At 44.6% G+C, this 18,351-nt stretch overlaps 1 protein-coding gene and 1 long non-coding RNA gene across 2 annotated transcripts; one reads left to right on the top strand and one right to left on the bottom strand.

Annotated features, from left to right (window-relative positions):
- The first annotated feature begins 98 nt into the window (after positions 1-98).
- LOC138822883 (uncharacterized) lies at positions 99-18,345 on the top strand. The gene is made up of 3 exons (XR_011370645.1): positions 99-276; positions 9,607-9,713; positions 18,055-18,345. It is a non-coding gene; the product is annotated as an uncharacterized lncRNA (long non-coding RNA).
- Positions 4,244-15,697, bottom strand: LOC138822882 (glycine cleavage system H protein, mitochondrial). Its single transcript, XM_070015860.1, has 5 exons — positions 15,491-15,697; positions 11,177-11,256; positions 8,614-8,677; positions 5,417-5,548; positions 4,244-4,882 (listed from the first exon to the last, which is right to left on the bottom strand). The coding sequence occupies exons 1-5, from the start codon at positions 15,636-15,638 to the stop codon at positions 4,785-4,787; spliced, it is 522 nt and encodes a 173-aa protein (XP_069871961.1). The 5' UTR covers positions 15,639-15,697; the 3' UTR covers positions 4,244-4,784.
- Positions 18,346-18,351: the final 6 nt, after the last annotated feature.

The raw sequence follows: 18,351 nt of genomic DNA, 5'->3' as shown, positions 1-18,351 counted from the left end.
TGACGTATAAGCTGTCATGCTCAACAAAGCGGAGAGCGGGAGGAGGGGCTTGCGGACGGCGCGAGGCCCAGCGCGGCGCGCTCCCGGCAGCCCGCGCGGCGGCGCGCCTGGCGCTGTGTAGAAGGGCCGCACCGAATGAGCGAGATGACAGTCGGCCCGGACCCCGGGACCCACGAGGGAACCCCCGCGGGCGAAGAGGCAGCGACCGGGACGGCCACCCCGAACCAAACCTTAATACGTGCGCGTCTGAAACACCACAGTGAAACAGACCCCTTGGTATGACAGGAAGACAAAAGTGGGGAGGCCGGGGAGGGGGGCGAACACGTCCACGTAGCTCATTGGCACCGGAAACCTGCAGGGGCTGTTAGGGGAGGCCAGCGGGGCGAGGCCGCCCGGCCGGGATGCTGGCTGCACGCGTGCAGCTGGCACGGTGAAACCCGCTTCCGCCGCCCGCCGCGACAGAGAACCCGCCCCCGGCTGCGGCTGCAGGGCAACGCGCGGCGGGCGGCGGGCGGCGGCGGGCCTGCACTCTGCCACCTGCAACCTTGGGGCACCGTCGCCAGTCACCCCTGCCCTGAAAACCACGGTGCTGGGGATTTGTTGCTGTTCTTAAGCACCCAACCCCTTCACCAGCTAGCACTCAACTGGTCTGCAATCTTTTACTAAGATCAAGAAATGCAACCCATGTCCCACCCCCACCCCCACCCCCGTTGGTATCCGTACTGGGACTTGATTGAACTCAGGGCCTGGGCGGTGTCCCTCAGATTTTTTCACTTGAGATATGCATTCTAACATCTGAGCTACAGCTCTGTTTTTAGTTTTTGGTGGATAATTTGGAGATCGTCCCAAGGTTTTCCTGCAGGCTTCAAACCTGGATCCTCAGCTGTCACCTGGAGTGGCTAGACCTACAGGCATGAAGCCAAACTGCAGTTCTTGAAAGAAGAGTTAATCCTTAGACAATGGTTCTGGGTGGCACCTGGTGACCTTCGGGACTTCTTTTTCGTGGCAAACCTTATCATTCTGTCCCCACCCCAAGCAGGAAGAGTTCCCATATTTTATCACTTCCAAGAAAAATTTAGATAGCCCCTCCTATGTTTCAAAGCTGAAGGCAGATTTAAGTATGTAGCCCAAGGTTTTCCAATCTTGAAACTTAACATTAAAAAGTAGGTAGGAGGGAAGGGAGCTTATCTGCTTGTTCAGTTTGCTTTTGGGGGTTAACTTCTGAGGTCTAGCCCTTTGTTGAAAATAACAGTTTTCCAGTATTATTTACATACCTTGCTCCACTGTGAACCTAAAGTTGGTATAATGAATGACATACATTTAAAGGGTTAAAAAAAAAGAGGTGGTGGGGATAAGTAGTGTTAGTTTATATAAATCTGAACAAGGAGGCAGAAAATAATAGGCTATGGTCTCTCAGAGGCCAAGATCCTTGTCCTAGGCCAGGCCCACAGTGGAATGCTCCACCTGGGGTTTGAGGGCCGTTGTCTCCTGGGGGCCAAGGTCCCAATGACCTGTCTACAGACACACACAAACACACACACACACACAACACACACACACACACACCGGGTGCTTTGCTTGACCCACGGGGAATAAGGCAGGACTCAGTCCTTCACATTCCATCTTTAGATACATAAAAAGATTGGGCCTAGAGTGGAGAGGCAGTTCCTTCAGGTAGTCAATAGTAAAGCTTTGTTTCAAGGAAGAGAGATTTAATATCAGTATAAAGAGTAGAAGGCTGAACACTAGTGAAAGCACACTTAGCCTCTTCTTCTTTACCCACTTTGTGTTAGTACTGGAACTATAATTAGGGGCCAATGCACTCAACTTTCAGGGCTCATAGCCAGTGCTTTACCACTTCAGGACTGGCTACAGGTTCTGGATTTTCTTTTTCTTTTCTTTTTTTTGGGGGGGTCTGGTTGTGGGGCCTGAACTCTGGGCCTGGGCGCTGTCCCTCAGCTCTTCAGCTCAAGGCTAGCACTCTACCACTTGAGCCACAGCACCACTTCTGGCTTTTTTCTTTTTGCTTATGTGGTGCTGAGGAATGGAACCCAGGGCCTCATACATGCAAGGCAAGCGCTCTACCACTGAGCCACCTTCCCAGCCCAGGTTCTGGATTTTCCTGGCTAATTGAAGATAAGAGTCTCGAGAGTTGGCTTGAACCTAGATCCTCAGATTTCAGCCCCCTGAGCAGTTAGGATTTAGTATCTTCCCCCCTTACCCCCATACTAGGAATCAAACCCAAAACTCTTCATATACTGAGCAAACTTTGGTCAACTTTGGTCATTTTGTATACGCACATACAAAGTGAGTGTTCTACCACAGCTACTTCTTAAGCCCCTGGTTTTTCTTAAGTCAGGGTCTGGTTCCATAGCCCAGGCTAGGCTAACCTGTCAAACTTACTACTGAGAATGCTGGGATTGCAGGAATGGCACACCACCATACATACATACATACATACATATATATATATATATATATATATATATATATATATATATATATATATATATATATATAAATTTTTTTTTAAACTAAAGGTGGGCTGTGATAGGTAGCAGGGGGTAAGGGAACCTAAATTTGAAGAAGAGATCACAAGGTTTCTGAATGAAAACATTGTAATTTTAAAACTTCCCAACTTATTGACCAGCCAGTTATTACCAAAGTAGCTGTAGGTCACAGGAGGTTGCTGACTTTTTTTTTGCTGGTCATGGGGCTTGAACTCTGGGCTTGGGCACTATGCCTGCACTTTTCAGCTCAAGGCAAGTGTTCTACCACTTGAGCCACAGCACCACTTAGGGTTTTCTGGTGGTTTATTTGAGATAAGAGTCTCATGGAGTTTCCTGCCTGGGCTGGCTTTGAACTGTGATCCTCAGATCTCAGCCTCCTGAGTACTTTGATTATAGGCATGAGCCACCAGTGCCCAGCTCCCTGACATTCAAGCCTAAGGTCCAGCCTAAAGTAGAGAACCAAAATCAGCCCTGGAGCAACACAGAGCTTTAACTGAACAAAGGACCCCAGGCTATGAACCATGCTCTGCATTCCTACTTTAATTCTCTGGACACAACAGGCTATACTCTTTTCAGCAGCCCTAAAAAAGCTATAGAATTGGGGGTGGGGGAAATTGACCAATTCTGGTCTGCGACAAGCTTGCTTTTCTGAAACAGCCTCATTTTTGAACTAGTTTCTTATACAAATAGCCCTCTAGTGGTGTCATTAAAACCTAATACTCCCAACTACCTGAAGAGGTGACTGAATAACACTCCCAAAAGCATTCTACTTCTTAAGTTTTAATTAGAAAGTATTCTTCAAAAGCCTCTAAGCTTCTTTGTTAAGATAACCTTTGAAAAAAGAATATGAAGTCACCAGGCATGAAAAAGCTGAGGCAAGAAAATAATGAGTTCAAGGCCAGTTTGGAGTAGATAGACCCAGCCCCAAGATTTGAGAAAAAAATTAGGTCAGGGAAATAAAAGTCTCTCAATTTAGTTGATTTGGAGGGTCAAATTAACTTTAAAGAAAATGAACACCTGTATTGTACTTTACTGTTTTTTTTTAAATTTTGAACCCAGGACTTGGAGATCACTAGGTAAGGGACTCTAGCTCTTGTCACATCTCTAACTCTTTTGATTTTGAGATAGTCTCTCCCTTTGTCCTGACTAGCCTGGGACTTACATCCTCCTGCCTCTGCCTCTTGAATAACTGGAACTACAGGCATACACCACAACAGCCAGCCTCAAAGCCTGTATTTTGAGGGACGCTAGGGTATAGGTCAGACAGACAGTGCTTACTAAGCATATACGAGGTACCAAAATAAAGCCACAGTTTTTAGCACGATACCACTATAACAAATAACAATGAAATAGGCTCTATGTCCAAAGTAGAGCAAAGGTAAATTGCTTACATTTAGTTCTTTGAGTAGTAAAGGGCAAGTTTGGGCCAGAGGTTGTGGCTTATGCCTGTAATCCTAGTTATTCAGAAAGCTCAGATCTGAGGACTGCTATTCAAAACCAGCCCCTTTGTGACACTTATCTCCAAGAAACCACACACACAAAAAAGTTACCAATTATCTCAATTTTCCCTTAAGAAAGAACAGATTTATAACTGAAAGGAAAATTTTCCAAGCTTTTCATGTTACAGCTTAAATTTTCTTTGTAAAATCACTTTCCCAGGAAGATGTAGCTCAGTGGTAAAGTGTGTTTAGCATTTGTGAGACCCACATAAAAGCCAACAACTTTGCACAAACTTATGATTAATGAAGAGGTTTAATATTTTATTTATTTTCTCACTTAGCTGCAAACCTGTTGCTTCACTGTATAAAAATAGCACCAGCAAATGCAGTGCATTATAAAATGGAGCTAGAATTCTTCATCTGAGGCTGTCCAACAAGCACTTTCTTCCACTCCCAGTTATTTCAAATGGCAAGATCATTAGGTTAATCCAAATCCAGAGGTGGATATAAAATTACAACAGGATGTATGATCACAGTATTATCCTTGATACATTGATACATAATCTCTAGATTTTACCCTGGGCAATGAATTCTGAATACTAAATCCTAGAGTTTAGTCTAAAATTAATTAATGTATGGAAAAAAAGAACATAAGGTGTTTGTCTGCAATCACTGGAAAATGAAGGGTATTTTCTCTCATAGTAGCGTTGAGTCGTTGCTTTTCCTACTAGAAAGTGTTGCATCGTTGCAAAATGTTAAGTTTTTCATCCACCACTAATTTAGACAACTATGCTGCAGTAAGTTACTTCACTCTAATTTATTCAGGTTGCCATTTTCACTCCTCAATAGATTTTACATATTTCTCATATGCTTCTTCACTCATTAGTTCATCTAGTTCTGAAGGGTTACTCAGTGTCATCTTTATCAGCCAACCTGCAACCAAAACAAAAACATTGTATTCCAAATTACCCTTTTGAAGAGTCTTAAATTCATTCAAAATGTAAATTTCTCAGTGCTTCAAAATTAATCTAGTGAATTCAATTAGCAACCAAATTAATCTCATGCATATACATTATTTGTTGGTGAAACTTTAAAATTTTGGCCCTAAAGGCTGATCACAATAAATTACAAACTCTTAGACTATAATGAACATAAACAACTGCCATCTGAATCTTCAAACAAGGACTCAAATTAACAAGTGCACTCATGTGTTTCACAGGGGCGGTACAACCCTGGAGCTACTGAGGCTAAAGGCATGTGAAACACTAGAGGGCTAGAAGGTGAAGAGAACCAATCATACCTAACCCTGACCCTACCACTTCTGACTCCTCATAACCCTCACAAATATTTGTGAGCCTTAATCCATCTTTAGAATGGAGGAAACTGAAGTTATCCTAATTCACTAGGTTAGGCATGAAACAAGAGTTTAGGAAAAACTAGGCAAGGATAAAAATGGGAACAACTTACCATCTTCATAACAAGATTTGTTGACAAGCCCTGGATTTTCTGCAAGTGCTTCATTAACTGCAGTTACTTCTCCAGACAGAGGAGAGTAGAGTTCACTGGCAGCTTTCACACTTTCCAAAGCACCAAACTCATCTGAGTGAAGTCAATTAAAATATTGTGTCAAGTACCCGAAGATACAAATATAGAGAGGTGATTGCCTCTCTGTCAAAAATTCTAAATTTCTATAGTTAAAAATAAAGCCATCTGCAGCCAGGCACCAGTGGCTCACACCCGTAATCCTAGCTACTCAGGAAGCTGAGATCTGAGGATCATGGTTCAAAGGCAGCCCGGGCAGGAAAGTCCATGAGACTCTTATCTCCAATAAGCCACTAGAAAACCGGAAGTGGCCCTGTGGCTCAAGCAGTAGAGTGCTCACCTGAGCTAAAGAGCAGAGGGACAGCCTAAGCCTAGAGTTTAAGCCCCATGACCGACAAAATAAATAAATAAATAAAGCCATCTTTTCTTTTCTTTTTTTAAATCATGCTCTTATTATTTATGAGCAGGGTGTAAATCGCCTCTGTAAAGTGGATCTATCTCTTCTGAACAGTGAACTACAAACAGTGGAGCCCTTGGATACCAGATATGCTTAAGTTCAGCGAAACAATGTTCTTCAAACTTATTGGAGGCTTAGAAAAAGAAAAAAATCTCCAGAGGTTCCAGAAATGGAGAAATACCTTGTATCTGCCAACTTTCCTGCAATTACAAACTCTGAAAAAACAAGCATATGAAAGTTCTGGAGGGCTGGGAAGGTGGCTCAGTGGTAGAGTGCTTGTCTTGTATGCATAAGGCCCTGGGTTTGATTCCTCAGCACCACATAAGCAAAAAGAAAAAAGCCAGAAGTGGCACTGTGGCTCAAGTGGTAGAGTGCTAGCCTTGAGCTGAAGAGCTGAGGGACAGCGCCCAGGCCCAGAGTTCAGGACCCACGACCGGACCCCCCAAAAAAAAAAAAAAAAGAAAATTCTGGAAAGCTGTTCGTTTGAAAGCAAACTCACTCCTTAAAGGAACTGACTGAGATCTTCACTTATACAGCCTTTCCCTTAGCAACAGTGCCCACCCAAAACACAGGGTGACTAAAACACCAGAAGAAAGCTAGTCTGTTTGTCTAAAAAAATCCTAGAAAGAGGGAACTATGGAGAAGAAAGGAGCTAACAGGGATAGATCCTCAAATGACTTGGTATTAGCAGAGAATCTTAAGACTATGACAGTGAATGGACAAACATGGGGAACACTCACAATGAGACACTTTTAAATGGATACTGGAAATAGAATATCTAAAACAGCATTATTGCAGATTAGAGCCAACAGAAGAAAGGAACCATCAGTTGAAATTAACCACATGAGGCCTGAGTTCAAACCCCAGTGCTGGTAAAAACAACGAAAACTGTTGAATTCAGAAATCCTACCAGAGTCTCTGCAGTACACGGGACAGTATCAACCCCAAAACATATCATTAAAGCCACAAAAGAATAGAGACAATGTACAAATAAATCTTCAAGCAATATAATTTTTTTTTTCTTGGCCAGTCCTGGGGCTTGAACTCAAGGCCTGCCCTGGGCACTGTCCTTGAGCTTCTTTTGCTCAAGGCTAACCCTCTACCACTTGAGCCACAGAACCATTTCTAGCCTTTTCTGTTTATGTGGTATTGAGTAATCGAACCCAGGGCTTCTTCATACATGCTAGGCAAGCACTTTACCACCAAGCCACATTCCCAGCCCAGCAATATTAGTTTTTTAATCTCCAAATTTGTTGGAAAAAAAATTGACTTACAGATCCAAAAAGCTCAGCAAACCCCAAGCAAGATAAATATACACTTGTATACACAAGCACAAGCGAGTCAAACAGCTAAAAAACCTCACCATCCAGAGAAAATAACTTATGCACTTTGATATTCTTTGAACAGATGGATAACAAAAATAAGACCTAACCCTGCACTGTGTTGGTGTTAGGAGTAGGGCTTCAGGAAGTAACTGATTCCAAGGGAAGAGCCCTCATGAATGGGCTTAGTTCTTATAAAAAGGACCCCACCAAAACCAGACTATGCTGACAGCCTGTGTTGGAACACATGAGTAAACATAGGGGAGAGAAAATGAAGGCCTGACTCTTACTTCACACACACAGAAAACATGATATATCTGGCGTAGTCAAGTGTGGTAGTGAACCTCTCAGCTGGACCACAAGTTCAAAGCTAGATCAGGCTATATAGCAAGACCTTGCTTAAGAAACAACAAGAAATAAACCAGATTCAACACTGAATGCTTAAATAATAAAGCTTTCTACAAGAACATACAAGAATTAAGTCCAGAAAACCTGTCTACCTGCTAAGCCCTGAGTCCAAACACCAGTAGTGCCAAATGTAAGTTCAAAGAACATAAATGATGTGTGGAGAGGAATACCTAGCAAATATTGTCAAAGATATTATAACTCACATTCTCTTATATATGCCAAGGAACAACAGGCTACCATTGGTCAAACTTCTGTGTTTTGTTTTTGCTGTGGTGGTGCTACAGAATAAACCTAGAGCCTTATACACATGAAGACAGTACTCTACCACTGAGCAACACCTCAATCTTGTACTTTTTATCGTGTACATTTAACTAAATCTCATTTAACTAAACCTTTTGACAGCTACATGTGGTAAATACCATAATTTATGAGACCTCAAGTTAAGTCATAGAGCTGGTAAATCGTGCGACCAGGTTATTAAAGTCATTCTTGACACTCTCTCCTGCCTGCAAAGAAAGGCAGAATTACTTTTATTTTTGTGGTGCTCTACCAATGAACTACACCCCCAACCCTTTTTTACTTTATCTCTTACAGTAGTGGTAGCACTAAACCCAGACAGGGTCTGCTGAGAGAATTCTGGGGGAGACATTCCTTCTCAACAGAGACAAGGAGGAGAGCTCACCCTCTTCCACTTGACAGCACTGATTCAGAAGGTACACAGAGAATCTATGTCTTTAATGGCTTTCAGTGAACCAATCCTTAATCTACTCATCTCCAGACTACTTGTATTAATTGTTGAACCCTTCCATTTGAATATTCTGCCTCAAAAATTAAAAGCACTCTAACTGATCCAGGGTACAAGCAAATTGTTCAGGAAAAGATTAGGCAGGGAAAATTCACTGACTGCATAAATACAAAATAAAAAAAACACTCACCTTGTTTTTTCAATTTTGTCCCAATTTCAGGCAGACTACAGTAAACAACATCTCCCAAAGCTTCCTAGAAAAACACCCAAAACAACAGAAAACTCTTTAATGAATCAAGCTTTCTCTCCCCACCCTACCCCCAGCACAAAGGAAAAAGATAAACACTAAATCCCCTATAGCTACATATTTTGACTTTCATTACAAACATTTGAAAATGTAAACACTGGCCAGATACGGTGGTGCGTTCGCCTATAATCCCAGCACTGAGGAGGTAGAAGCAGGAGATTGTGAGTTTAAGGTTAGCCTTGCTATATAGTTAAGATTCTAAAAAATTATACTTAAGGAATACTTAGGGAGCTGGGCACCAGTGGCTCACACCTATAATCCTAGCTACTCAGAAGGCTGAGATCTGAGGATCATGGTTCAAAGCCAGATCAGGCAGGAAAGTCCGTGAGATTCTGATCTCCAATTAAAAAAAAAAAAAAAACCCCACTGGAAAACCAGAAGTGATGCTGTGGCTCAAGTTGTAGAGCGCTAGCCTTGAGCTGAAGAGCTCAGGGGACAGCGCCCAAGCCCAGAGTTCAAGCCCCACAACCAACCAACCAACCAAAAAAAAAAAAAAAAAAGAAATACTTAGGGGCTGGGAATGTGGCTTAGTGGTAGAGTGCTTGCCTAGCATGCATGAAGTCCTGGGTTCCATCCCTCAGTACCACATACAAAGAAAAAGCCAGAAGTGGCGTGGGGCCTCAAGTGATAGAGTGCTAGCCTTGAGCAAAAAGAAGTTCTGGGACAGTGCCAAGGCCCTGAGTTCAAGCCTCAGGACTGGCAAAAAACAAACAAACATGTAAATAAGACATATAATAAAAAATATAAAAACGAATCCTAACTCAGTAGCTACACTGCACATGAATCAGATTTGGGCCCTGGCATAAATGATATATGATATGCCTGTAAGGAGACTCCTAGATCTTCTGAACACACTGTGCTTTTCCACTTCTGCAGTTTTACTGACAACATGACCAGCTGCACTGGCTGAAATCCCACTCATTGATTCTACAAACCCTGTCTTCCTAAAACCTGGCCTCCAGAAGAAGTGGCCTCTCCCTCAGGTGAGTGAGTGACTCAGATCCCCTCACATCACCATTTTGTATGTTTTTTCCATGTGGGGGGACTCCCTCCATTGATAAAGTCAGAGGCAAGTGTGTCTTACATAGTATTTCACAAGATACCCTGTACCAGACAGCCAATAAAGATACTGCCAGTGACTCTCCAGTATGTCAGAGGAATTTCTTTTTTTTTTTTTGGGGAGTCCTGTTGTGGGGCCTGAACTCTGGGCCTGGGCACTGTCCCTCAGCTCTTCAGCTCAAGGCTAGTACTCTACCACTTGAGCCACAGCACCACTTCTGGCTTTTTTCTTTTTGCTTATGTGGTGCTGAGGAATCGAGCCCAGGGCCTCAGGCATGCAACGCAAGCACTCTACCACTGAGGTGGCTTCCCAGCCCATTCTCCTCCTTTTCTTTTTTTTTTTTTTCCTTTTTAATTCTTGAGACTCTCTCTTTTTTTTTTTTTTTTAACCTTTCATGGGGCCTGAACTCTGGGCCTGGGTGCTGTTCCTCAGCTCTTCAGCTCAAGGCTAGCACTCTACCACTTGAGCCACAGCGCCACTTCTGGCTTTTTCTGCTTATGAGGTGCTGAGGAATGGAACCCAGGGCCTCATGCATGCAAGGCAAGCGCTCTACCACTGAGCCACCTTCCCAGCTCTCTCCTCCTTTTCTTTTTTTTTTGTCGGTCATGGGGCTTGAACTCCGGGCCTGGGCGCTGTCCCTCAGCTCTTCAGCTCAAGGCGAGCGCTCTACCACTTGAGCTACAGCGCCACTTCCGGTTTTCTGGTGGTTTATTGGAGATAGGAGTCTCACGGTCTCTCCTGCCTGGGCTGGCTTTGAACCGCGATCCTCAGATCTCAGCCTCCTGAGTAGCTAGGATTACAGGCGTGATCCTCCTTTTCTTAACTGAATAGTTTTGTTTGTTTTTTTTACTGAAAGTATTCTTCTTTTAAATGTTGACCTAATGTCCTTTGTTTTTGTTTTGTTTTATTTTGGGTACTAGTACTGGGGCTCAAACTCTTCTGCTCTTGCTTGGCCTTTTCAACTGATGTTCTACACATAAGCCACATCTCCAGTCTAGCATTTTCTGGTTAACTGGAAGTAAGAGTCATGGATTTTTTTTTGTTTCGGGGGGAAGGGGGGGGCATGGATTGGATTCAAACCTTGATCCTCAGCTCTCAGCCTCCTGAGTAGCTAGAATTACAGGGGTGAGTCACAGTATCCAGCTATGTTTTAAGACAGGTTATTACTATGTAACCAAGATTGGATACACCTGTCTTAACCTCCCAAGTGCCACAGGTGTACAGCACCATGCCTGACACCTTACCTGATGATACCACACACTGCCCTTAAGTACACCTTATTTGTTTCACTTTATTTTCTTCTAAGGGGCTTTAAAAGGACCCAATGCACTACAAAGAGTAAATATTTTGCAAAGGAGAGATAATACAAATTATTTAAACCAATACCTGTGCAAAATTGCTGATTCCAACAGTTCCAATCCCATTTTCTGTTATTATCCATTCATGTTTCTCTGTGAATTTACGCACTAAAACAGAAGATTGATATTTTAGAAATGCCGTATCATTAGTTTTTAAACAATCCTTTCACATCATTTCTGTCAAAAAGCCAGAGCTTTCCAGAATTCGAGTTTGCCTTATTGATACCACCTGCAGGTAGTACACAGACCATAAAAGGGCAAAGATCTTTGTAAAAACTTGTAAAAATTAAAGGCCTTAGATTCTAAAATGGTGGTGTTAGACATACAGGAACACCTGTGCATCTTTGGTGCCCAGGATCATAATACTTAGGCTTTAAAATTACATAGCCTCACACCCAAATCTTTGAAGCACATTTAAAAGTACATTTACCCTTTACTGGTCTATTTTGCAGAAAGGTAAGACTGTCCTTTGAAGGTAAGACTTTGGGTGATGGGATTAGGAACACAGCATAAAGACTGTTCATTTTAAGAGCTAGGAGTTTGATTCAAGCAGTGGAGCACCTGCTTAGCCAATGCAAGGCCCTGAGTTCAAACCCCCGTAGCACCACAAGAAAGTTCATATAAGAAATGATATGTGCTGGGTGTGGTAGTCATAACTAATAATCTCAGCTACTTAGGAAATAGCAGGGTTGCAAGTTTGACACCCTCAAAAATTTAGAAAGAGCCTATGTCAAAATAATGTTTCTTGTGAACCAGTCCTGGAGCTTGGGTGTTGCCCCTCAGCTCCTTTTGTTTAAGGATCTACCACTTGAGCCACAGCTCCACTTCTTACTTTTTGGTAGTTTAAGAGTCTCATGGACTTTCCTGCCCTGACCGGCTTCACCAAAGATCCTCAGATCTCAGCCTCTTGAGTAGTTAGGATAACAGGTATGAGCCTCTGGCACCCAGCTAAAACTAACTCTTAGTACCACCAAAAAAAAAAGAAGAAGAAGAAAAAAAGCTAGGTATAGTGGCATGTACATTTAGTTAAAGCTACTTGGAGGCTGAAGCAAGAGGATGATCTGAGCTCAAAAAAATACGTTTCTTAAGGGATGGGAAGGGGAAACAAAGGAGGAGGCTACAATGCTTAATAAGAAATGTACTCATTATCTTGCCCATGTAATTGTAACCCCTCTGAACAGTATTTTCACAATAAAAAAAAATTAAAAAAAAATACGTTTCTTTTTAGGTAGATAAGAGTTGACTTTGGAAAGCTTCACTGCAACATACTTATAAAGAAACGAAACAGCCAGGTGCTGGTGGCTCATGCCTATAATCCGAGCTACTCAGGAGGCTGAGATCTGAAGATCTTGGTTCAAAGCCAGCCCAGGCAGGAAACTCCGTGAGACTCTTATCTCCAGTAAACCATCAGAAAACTGGAAGTGGCACTGTAGCTCAAGTGGTAGAGTTCTAGCCTTGAGCTGAAGAGCTGAGGGACAGTACCCAGGCCCAGAGTTCAAGCCCCATGACCGACAAAAAAAAAAAAAAAAAAAAAAAGAAGAAAAAGAAAAAGAAACAGACTTCCCTGGACAATTATAACTTGACTAAGTTCTTAAAATTCTTTTTTTTTTTTTGGGGGGGGTCCAGTCGTGGGGCCTGAACTCTGGGCCTGGGCACTGTCCCTCAGCTTTTCAGCTCAAAGCTAGTGCTCTACCACTTAAGCCACAGTGCCACTCCCAGCTTTTTTCTTTTTGCTTATGTGGTGCTGAGGAATCGAACCCAGGGCCTCAGGCATGCAAGGCAAGCGCCCTACCACTGAGCCACCTTCCCAACCCTCTTAAAATTCTTTAGCCACATTTTAGCCTGTCTATGAAGAAACTTATTTTAAAGAAAACACAAAAAAAACTATGAACTAGAGAATATAATTCAGTTGTAGAGTGTTTACCAAGCATGTGCAAGGCCTAGGGTTCAGCCCACAATACTTCAAAAAAAAAAAGTTTAAGTACTTAAGATTCTGGGACTCAAGGTTACTTGGCTGTAATATTCAGTTTCACCCTATTCTCTCTCTCTCTTTTGTCGGTCATGGGGCTTGAACTCTGGGTCTGGGCACTGTCCCTCAGCTCTTCAGCTCAAGGCTAGCGCTCTACCACTTGAGCCACAGCGCCACTTCTGGTTTTCTGGTGGTTTATTGGAGATAAGAGTCTCATAGACTTTCCTGCCCAGGCTGGCTTTGAACCATGATCCTCAGATCTCAGCCTTCTGAGTAGCTAGGATTAGAGTGAGCCACCAGCGCCCGGCTTTATCCTATCCTCTTATGACTCCAGAAGAGGATAATTACCAGTTAGGAGCAATTAAAAACTAATACACCATGTGAAAGTAAGGGCTGGACTACTATAAATATATGACTTCCTGGACTATGGGCTATGCAGACCATCTTACCTGACTGGAAAGATACTCTTAGGAATACTGATGCTCTGACATCCATGTTAGCAAGTGCGTAACCACAGCTTAGAGACTGTGCACCAACGTCTACTGGCTTCAAAGTGCTGACTTCTTTTACTATGTGTACTACTTGGCCCTAAAATTGTATTATTATGTTTCTCTTGAACTAACAGGAAAAAGTGGACAGATTAGGCAAGTAACTCCATTTAATTGGATCTTGATAAACATGGGCTTTGGCCTCAGAGAATCATCATTATAAGTCATTCATTAAAAGGCTGTTCAATGATCAGGTAAAATATATTTTGTGAGTCTGTTTTCCCTTTGTATTTATTTGGTACTATACACTAATGTTTAACAAAGTGTATTCAGTGCCTGTTAGGTATCAAGTTGTAAGTCCAGAAATTACATAAATTCATTTCATCCTCCCAACAGCTCTAAGATAGGTTTTAACTCCACTTTTTTTTTTGGCCAGTTCTGGGATGGACTGGGAACTGTCCTTGAGCCTCTGTTCTCAAGGCTAGCTCTCTATCACTTGAGCCACAGTGCCACTTCTTGCCTTTTCTGTTTATGTGGTACTGAGGAACCAACCCTTGGGCTTCATGCACGCTAGGCAAGCACTCTACCACTAAGCTAAATTCTCAGCTACCTCCATTTCTAATGAGCAAACAGAAAAGTAACCATACCAAAGATCTCACAGCTCAGAAAAAGTAGAACCAGAGTTGGTAGTGGACTGTCTGCTTTTATCTTTCTCTCTCTCTTTTTTTTTTTTGGTCATGGGGCTTGAACTCTGGGCTCCCTCAGCACTTCAGCTCAAGGCTAGCACTCTACCACTTGAACCACAGCACCACTTCCCGCTTTTTCTGCTTATGTGATGCTGAGGAATCGAACGCAGGGCCTCATGCATTTCGAGGCAAGCACTCTACCACTGAGCCACCTTCCCAGCCCTGGACTGTCTGCTTTTAAAAGCCTGAGTGCACAATACCCTATAAATATAATAATGTGCCAATTAAAAAACAAGTGAATTACAAATAAAACCTAGGTGCTTAACTAGATCATGGGCATTGATATTCTGAGCAATATTTAACTAAATGACTAGAGAATGTAAACATCTAAAGATAGGATAATGCTGACTAGCCAAAAGAGAGAAGCAAAAGGAGCAGACTTGAAATTAATTTTTGTCTGAAAATGCTCTGCCCTCGTGTTCAAATCAGTAATGCACTGATGTGTATCAAAGACAGCTGAGGTAATATTAGCAGGCCCCAAACTGTGGAATAAAATGATCAACAATTCCAGTTCCAAACATTTCCTCCGGGTGTAATACACCCTAAACAAGAAGCCCAAGTTCTTACAAAGGGCAGTCAGTGTCTCAAGTCTTTGCACATAAAGAAAATGCTTCCTCTCCACTGGGGCTTTTTGTGCTAAAGCAGCACAAATGGCCAAGATATTTACGGGCAGGTGTCCCAGTTGTTCCAACTCCGTTTAAGTTAGGCCTGTGCTGCCCGCAATGCGAGCTTTTAGGAGAGCGAATGAAACTCTGGCCCCGTTGCTTTAATATTAACAAGTAAATTGCTTTAATATTAACGAGTGCTTCTGCCAAACCCTCGAGTACTCGGTGCATTTAGTAGGCTACAGACCACCCCAGGCAGGGGCTCCGTGCACACGGGGCTCACAAAGGGCCTCCCCAGGCCGAGCCGGGACGCCCCTGCCCTGGGTCCAGCGCGCCTCCTCCCCCGGCCCCCTTTCTACCCAGGACACAGAGCCTGCTTGTGTCTCCTGGCCCCGCTCAGAAGGCAGAGGGGCCACAGAACCGGGACCGGGCAGGACCGCGGGCTGCTCCGGCCGGACGGCCCGGGAGGGAGACGCAACCTTCGCCCGGCCGAGGGGAGGGAGGTGACGGGTCGCCCACGTGCCCCGCGCTTACCCGAGAGCAGCGCGGGTCCCGTGCGCAGCGTGCGGACGGCGTCCGCTCTCAGCCGCCAGGCCCGCAGCGGGCAGGGCGCAGCGGGCGCCAGGGCCGTGCGCAGGCTGCAGGCCGCGGGCCCCAAGCTCCTAGCCACTCGGAGCGCCATGATAGACCGCAAGGGTTCCGAGGGTCGCCGCGCGGCGCCTCCACCACCGGGCCGGCGGGGGGCGGAGCCGGGCGGGGGGCGGAGCCGGGCGGGGGGCGGAGCCGGGCGGGGGGCGGAGCGGGGCGGGGTGCCGGCCGGACCAAAGCCCGGGGACCGGCCCTAGGTGGGACGGGACCTGATTAGGCAGCGCTCGGGGGCGGGGACTCCTGGGCTGGGCGCGAGCTCGGATAGGGTGATGCGCTCGAGGGGCGTGATTTCCCGAAGCGCCGAGGCCCGGATGGGGCATTGAACGAGGGGCGGAGGCCGTGTGGTGGGCGGGGCCAAACCGACGGCTGCGAGAGGCGGGGCCTCCCGGAGGGGCAGAGCCTAGCCCCGGGCGTCTGTTCTTCCCGTAAATTGCCGGGTCAGCCGCCTGGGGCTTCGCCTGGCCCCGGGGAATGCGCTCTCGCGGCTTCTCCTGAGTAACTGAGATAGTGACGGGGCTGCGCCCGCGCTCCTCTGTGTCCTGGAGCCCCGAGCTGCTGCGGGTAGCTGGGCACTGTTAATCCTGCTGGACTCGCGGGGCTGCAGTCCTTTTTCTCTCAGAGTCATTTGGATATTTGTAACTTCCTTTATGGATCTCACAGAATTGTCAAAGTGGGTGGCACCGGGCAGCCAATGGGACGCAAAGGGAGTGCAAGTGGCGGGTCACGGTCACGTAGCAAAGTGATTTTGAGGGTCTCCTACGGCCCCAGGGCCATGTGTTCCTGTTCCCTGCCTCTGGCCACGATTGCACCGACATAACTCTGACTTTTTGAGATACTGAAAACAAGCCATGAAAAACTACTTTGTTGGGCTGGAAATGTGACTTAGTGGTAGAGTGCTTGCCTCGAATGCATGAAGCCCCGGGTTGGGTTCCTCAGTACCATATACGCAGAAGAAGCCGGAAGTGGCTCTGTGGCTCAAGTGGTAGAGTGCTAGCCTCGAACAAAAGAAGCTCAGGGTCAGCGCCCAGGCCCTGAGTTCAAGCCCCAGTACTGGCAAAAAAACAAAAAACAAAAAACAAAAAAAAAACCCAAAAAACAAACAAACACAAAAAATCCCACTTTGTTACAGATCCCAAGAGGCCCAGTGACTTCAAATAGGACAGACAAAAATCAAGAAGCTTATGGAGGGGAAAGAAGTGGCCCAAGTCTTAGGACTGGACCAGAGTTAAGTAAGACCCAGTGTAGACAGCTTCTTGCTTAATCAGCCAAGCCTGTGACCAAGACCTGAGAAAAGCTGAAGTCATTGTTCAGATCCATGTATACAGAAAATAAGTTCTGGGAAAGACCTCACCTTCAGCACAGATATGATGCATTGGGGCCCAGCCAGCCAAGAAACAGTAGAATGGAAAATGCTGCAAGCTCAATATCAGAGGATAGATTTCCTTGAAGTGAGTGTGTATGCAAGCCTCATATAGTGTTGCATTTAGCTTCCATCTAAGCCACTCAAAGTGGTTATATGGATGTGCTCCATTGTCCTCTGAGTAAAAAAAAATCACCATCTATTGAGTGCCATGTGCCTGGCACTGTATGAACATTGTCTTGTGTGTGTGTGTGTTGATCTTAAGACTTGAACTCAGGGCCTGGGTGCTGTCCCTGAGCTTTTTTTACTCAAGGCTAGAACTCTACTACTCGCACCACAGCTCCACTTCGGGCTTTTTGGTGGTTAATGGGAGATAAGCATCTCACAGACTTTCCTGCCTGAGCTGGCTTAGAACTGTGGTTGGTCCTCAAATCTCAGCCTCCTGAGTAGCTAGAATTAAAGGCATGAGCCACAAGCATGAACATTGTATTTTTACTCCTGTCCAAACTCCTCTGTGTCAGGTATTACTCTCAATTCATAGAAGAAGAAGAAAAAGACTAGAGGCTCCACAGGTTAAGTAATGTGACCAAGCATTTTATAGCTTAAGGAAGGAACTGCTAGGTGGCAGTAGTAGGACTTCACAGAGGTTGCTCTACTTGCCTCAATTTGGAATGCTTAACAGGATCACACTGGCTCACTATCCACTCCAGATCTTGGCTACCTTTTTATAGGGTCAGGTTTCTGTTTGCATTGTTTTGCCCCTAGCCAGGGCAATATAATGCAATTCATTTCCTCAAGTACGTTTTCTTAGCTGTGCTAACTCATTCAGAGTAAAGATTGAAACTTGACATGGGATATCATAGCTCTTCCACCAAAAATTAATGAGTACATCATATTGCTCATTATTATTACTAGCAGTCATTGACTATAGTCAAAAATACTTTTGTTTTCAACTCTGTACTCTTTGTAACTTCCTTGGCTTGAGATTTGAAAGATTATCTGATTGTGCAATTGCAGGTGGTAATTTCTTCTAGGAATCTCAGGAGGGGCCCACTTATGTCTTGGCGCTGATAGACATTTTCCTCTTAAGGTGAAGCCCTAATCCAATATGATTGGTACCCTGATGAAAAGAGAATCAGAAGGACATGTGGCAAGATAGGAGTAATGTCTCCAAGAACAGAGGAACACTGAAGTTTGCCAGGAACACCAGAAGCTGGAAGAGACATAGCTTCATCCCTAATGTTTCAGGTAGAATGTGGCCCAGCCAACACCTTGGTTTCAGACTTCTGGCTTCCAGGAGTTATTGAGAAAAAGACTTTCTATTGTTTTAAGCCACCAAACAAGTCGTACTTTGTAACTTCGTACCAGCAGTCCTAGGATAGTAAGA

This window comes from Dipodomys merriami, unplaced genomic scaffold, assembly GCF_024711535.1.
Source record: "Dipodomys merriami isolate MVZ:Mamm:240054 unplaced genomic scaffold, mDipMer1.0.p SCAF_116, whole genome shotgun sequence".
Lineage (NCBI taxonomy): Eukaryota > Metazoa > Chordata > Mammalia > Rodentia > Heteromyidae > Dipodomys > Dipodomys merriami.
This window is presented reverse-complemented; position numbering and strand designations above follow the sequence as displayed.

Coding starts and splice junctions, on each gene's coding strand:
- LOC138822882 (XM_070015860.1), bottom strand. CDS start 15,638: ATGGCGCTCCGAGTGGCTAGGAGCTTGGGGCCCGCGGCCTGCAGCCTG. Junction 11,257..15,490: donor GGGACCCGCGCTGCTCTCGG/GTAAGCGCGGGG, acceptor CTTCTGTTTTAG/TGCGTAAATTCACAGAGAAA. Junction 8,678..11,176: donor GAATCAGCAATTTTGCACAG/GTATTGGTTTAA, acceptor GTGTTTTTCTAG/GAAGCTTTGGGAGATGTTGT.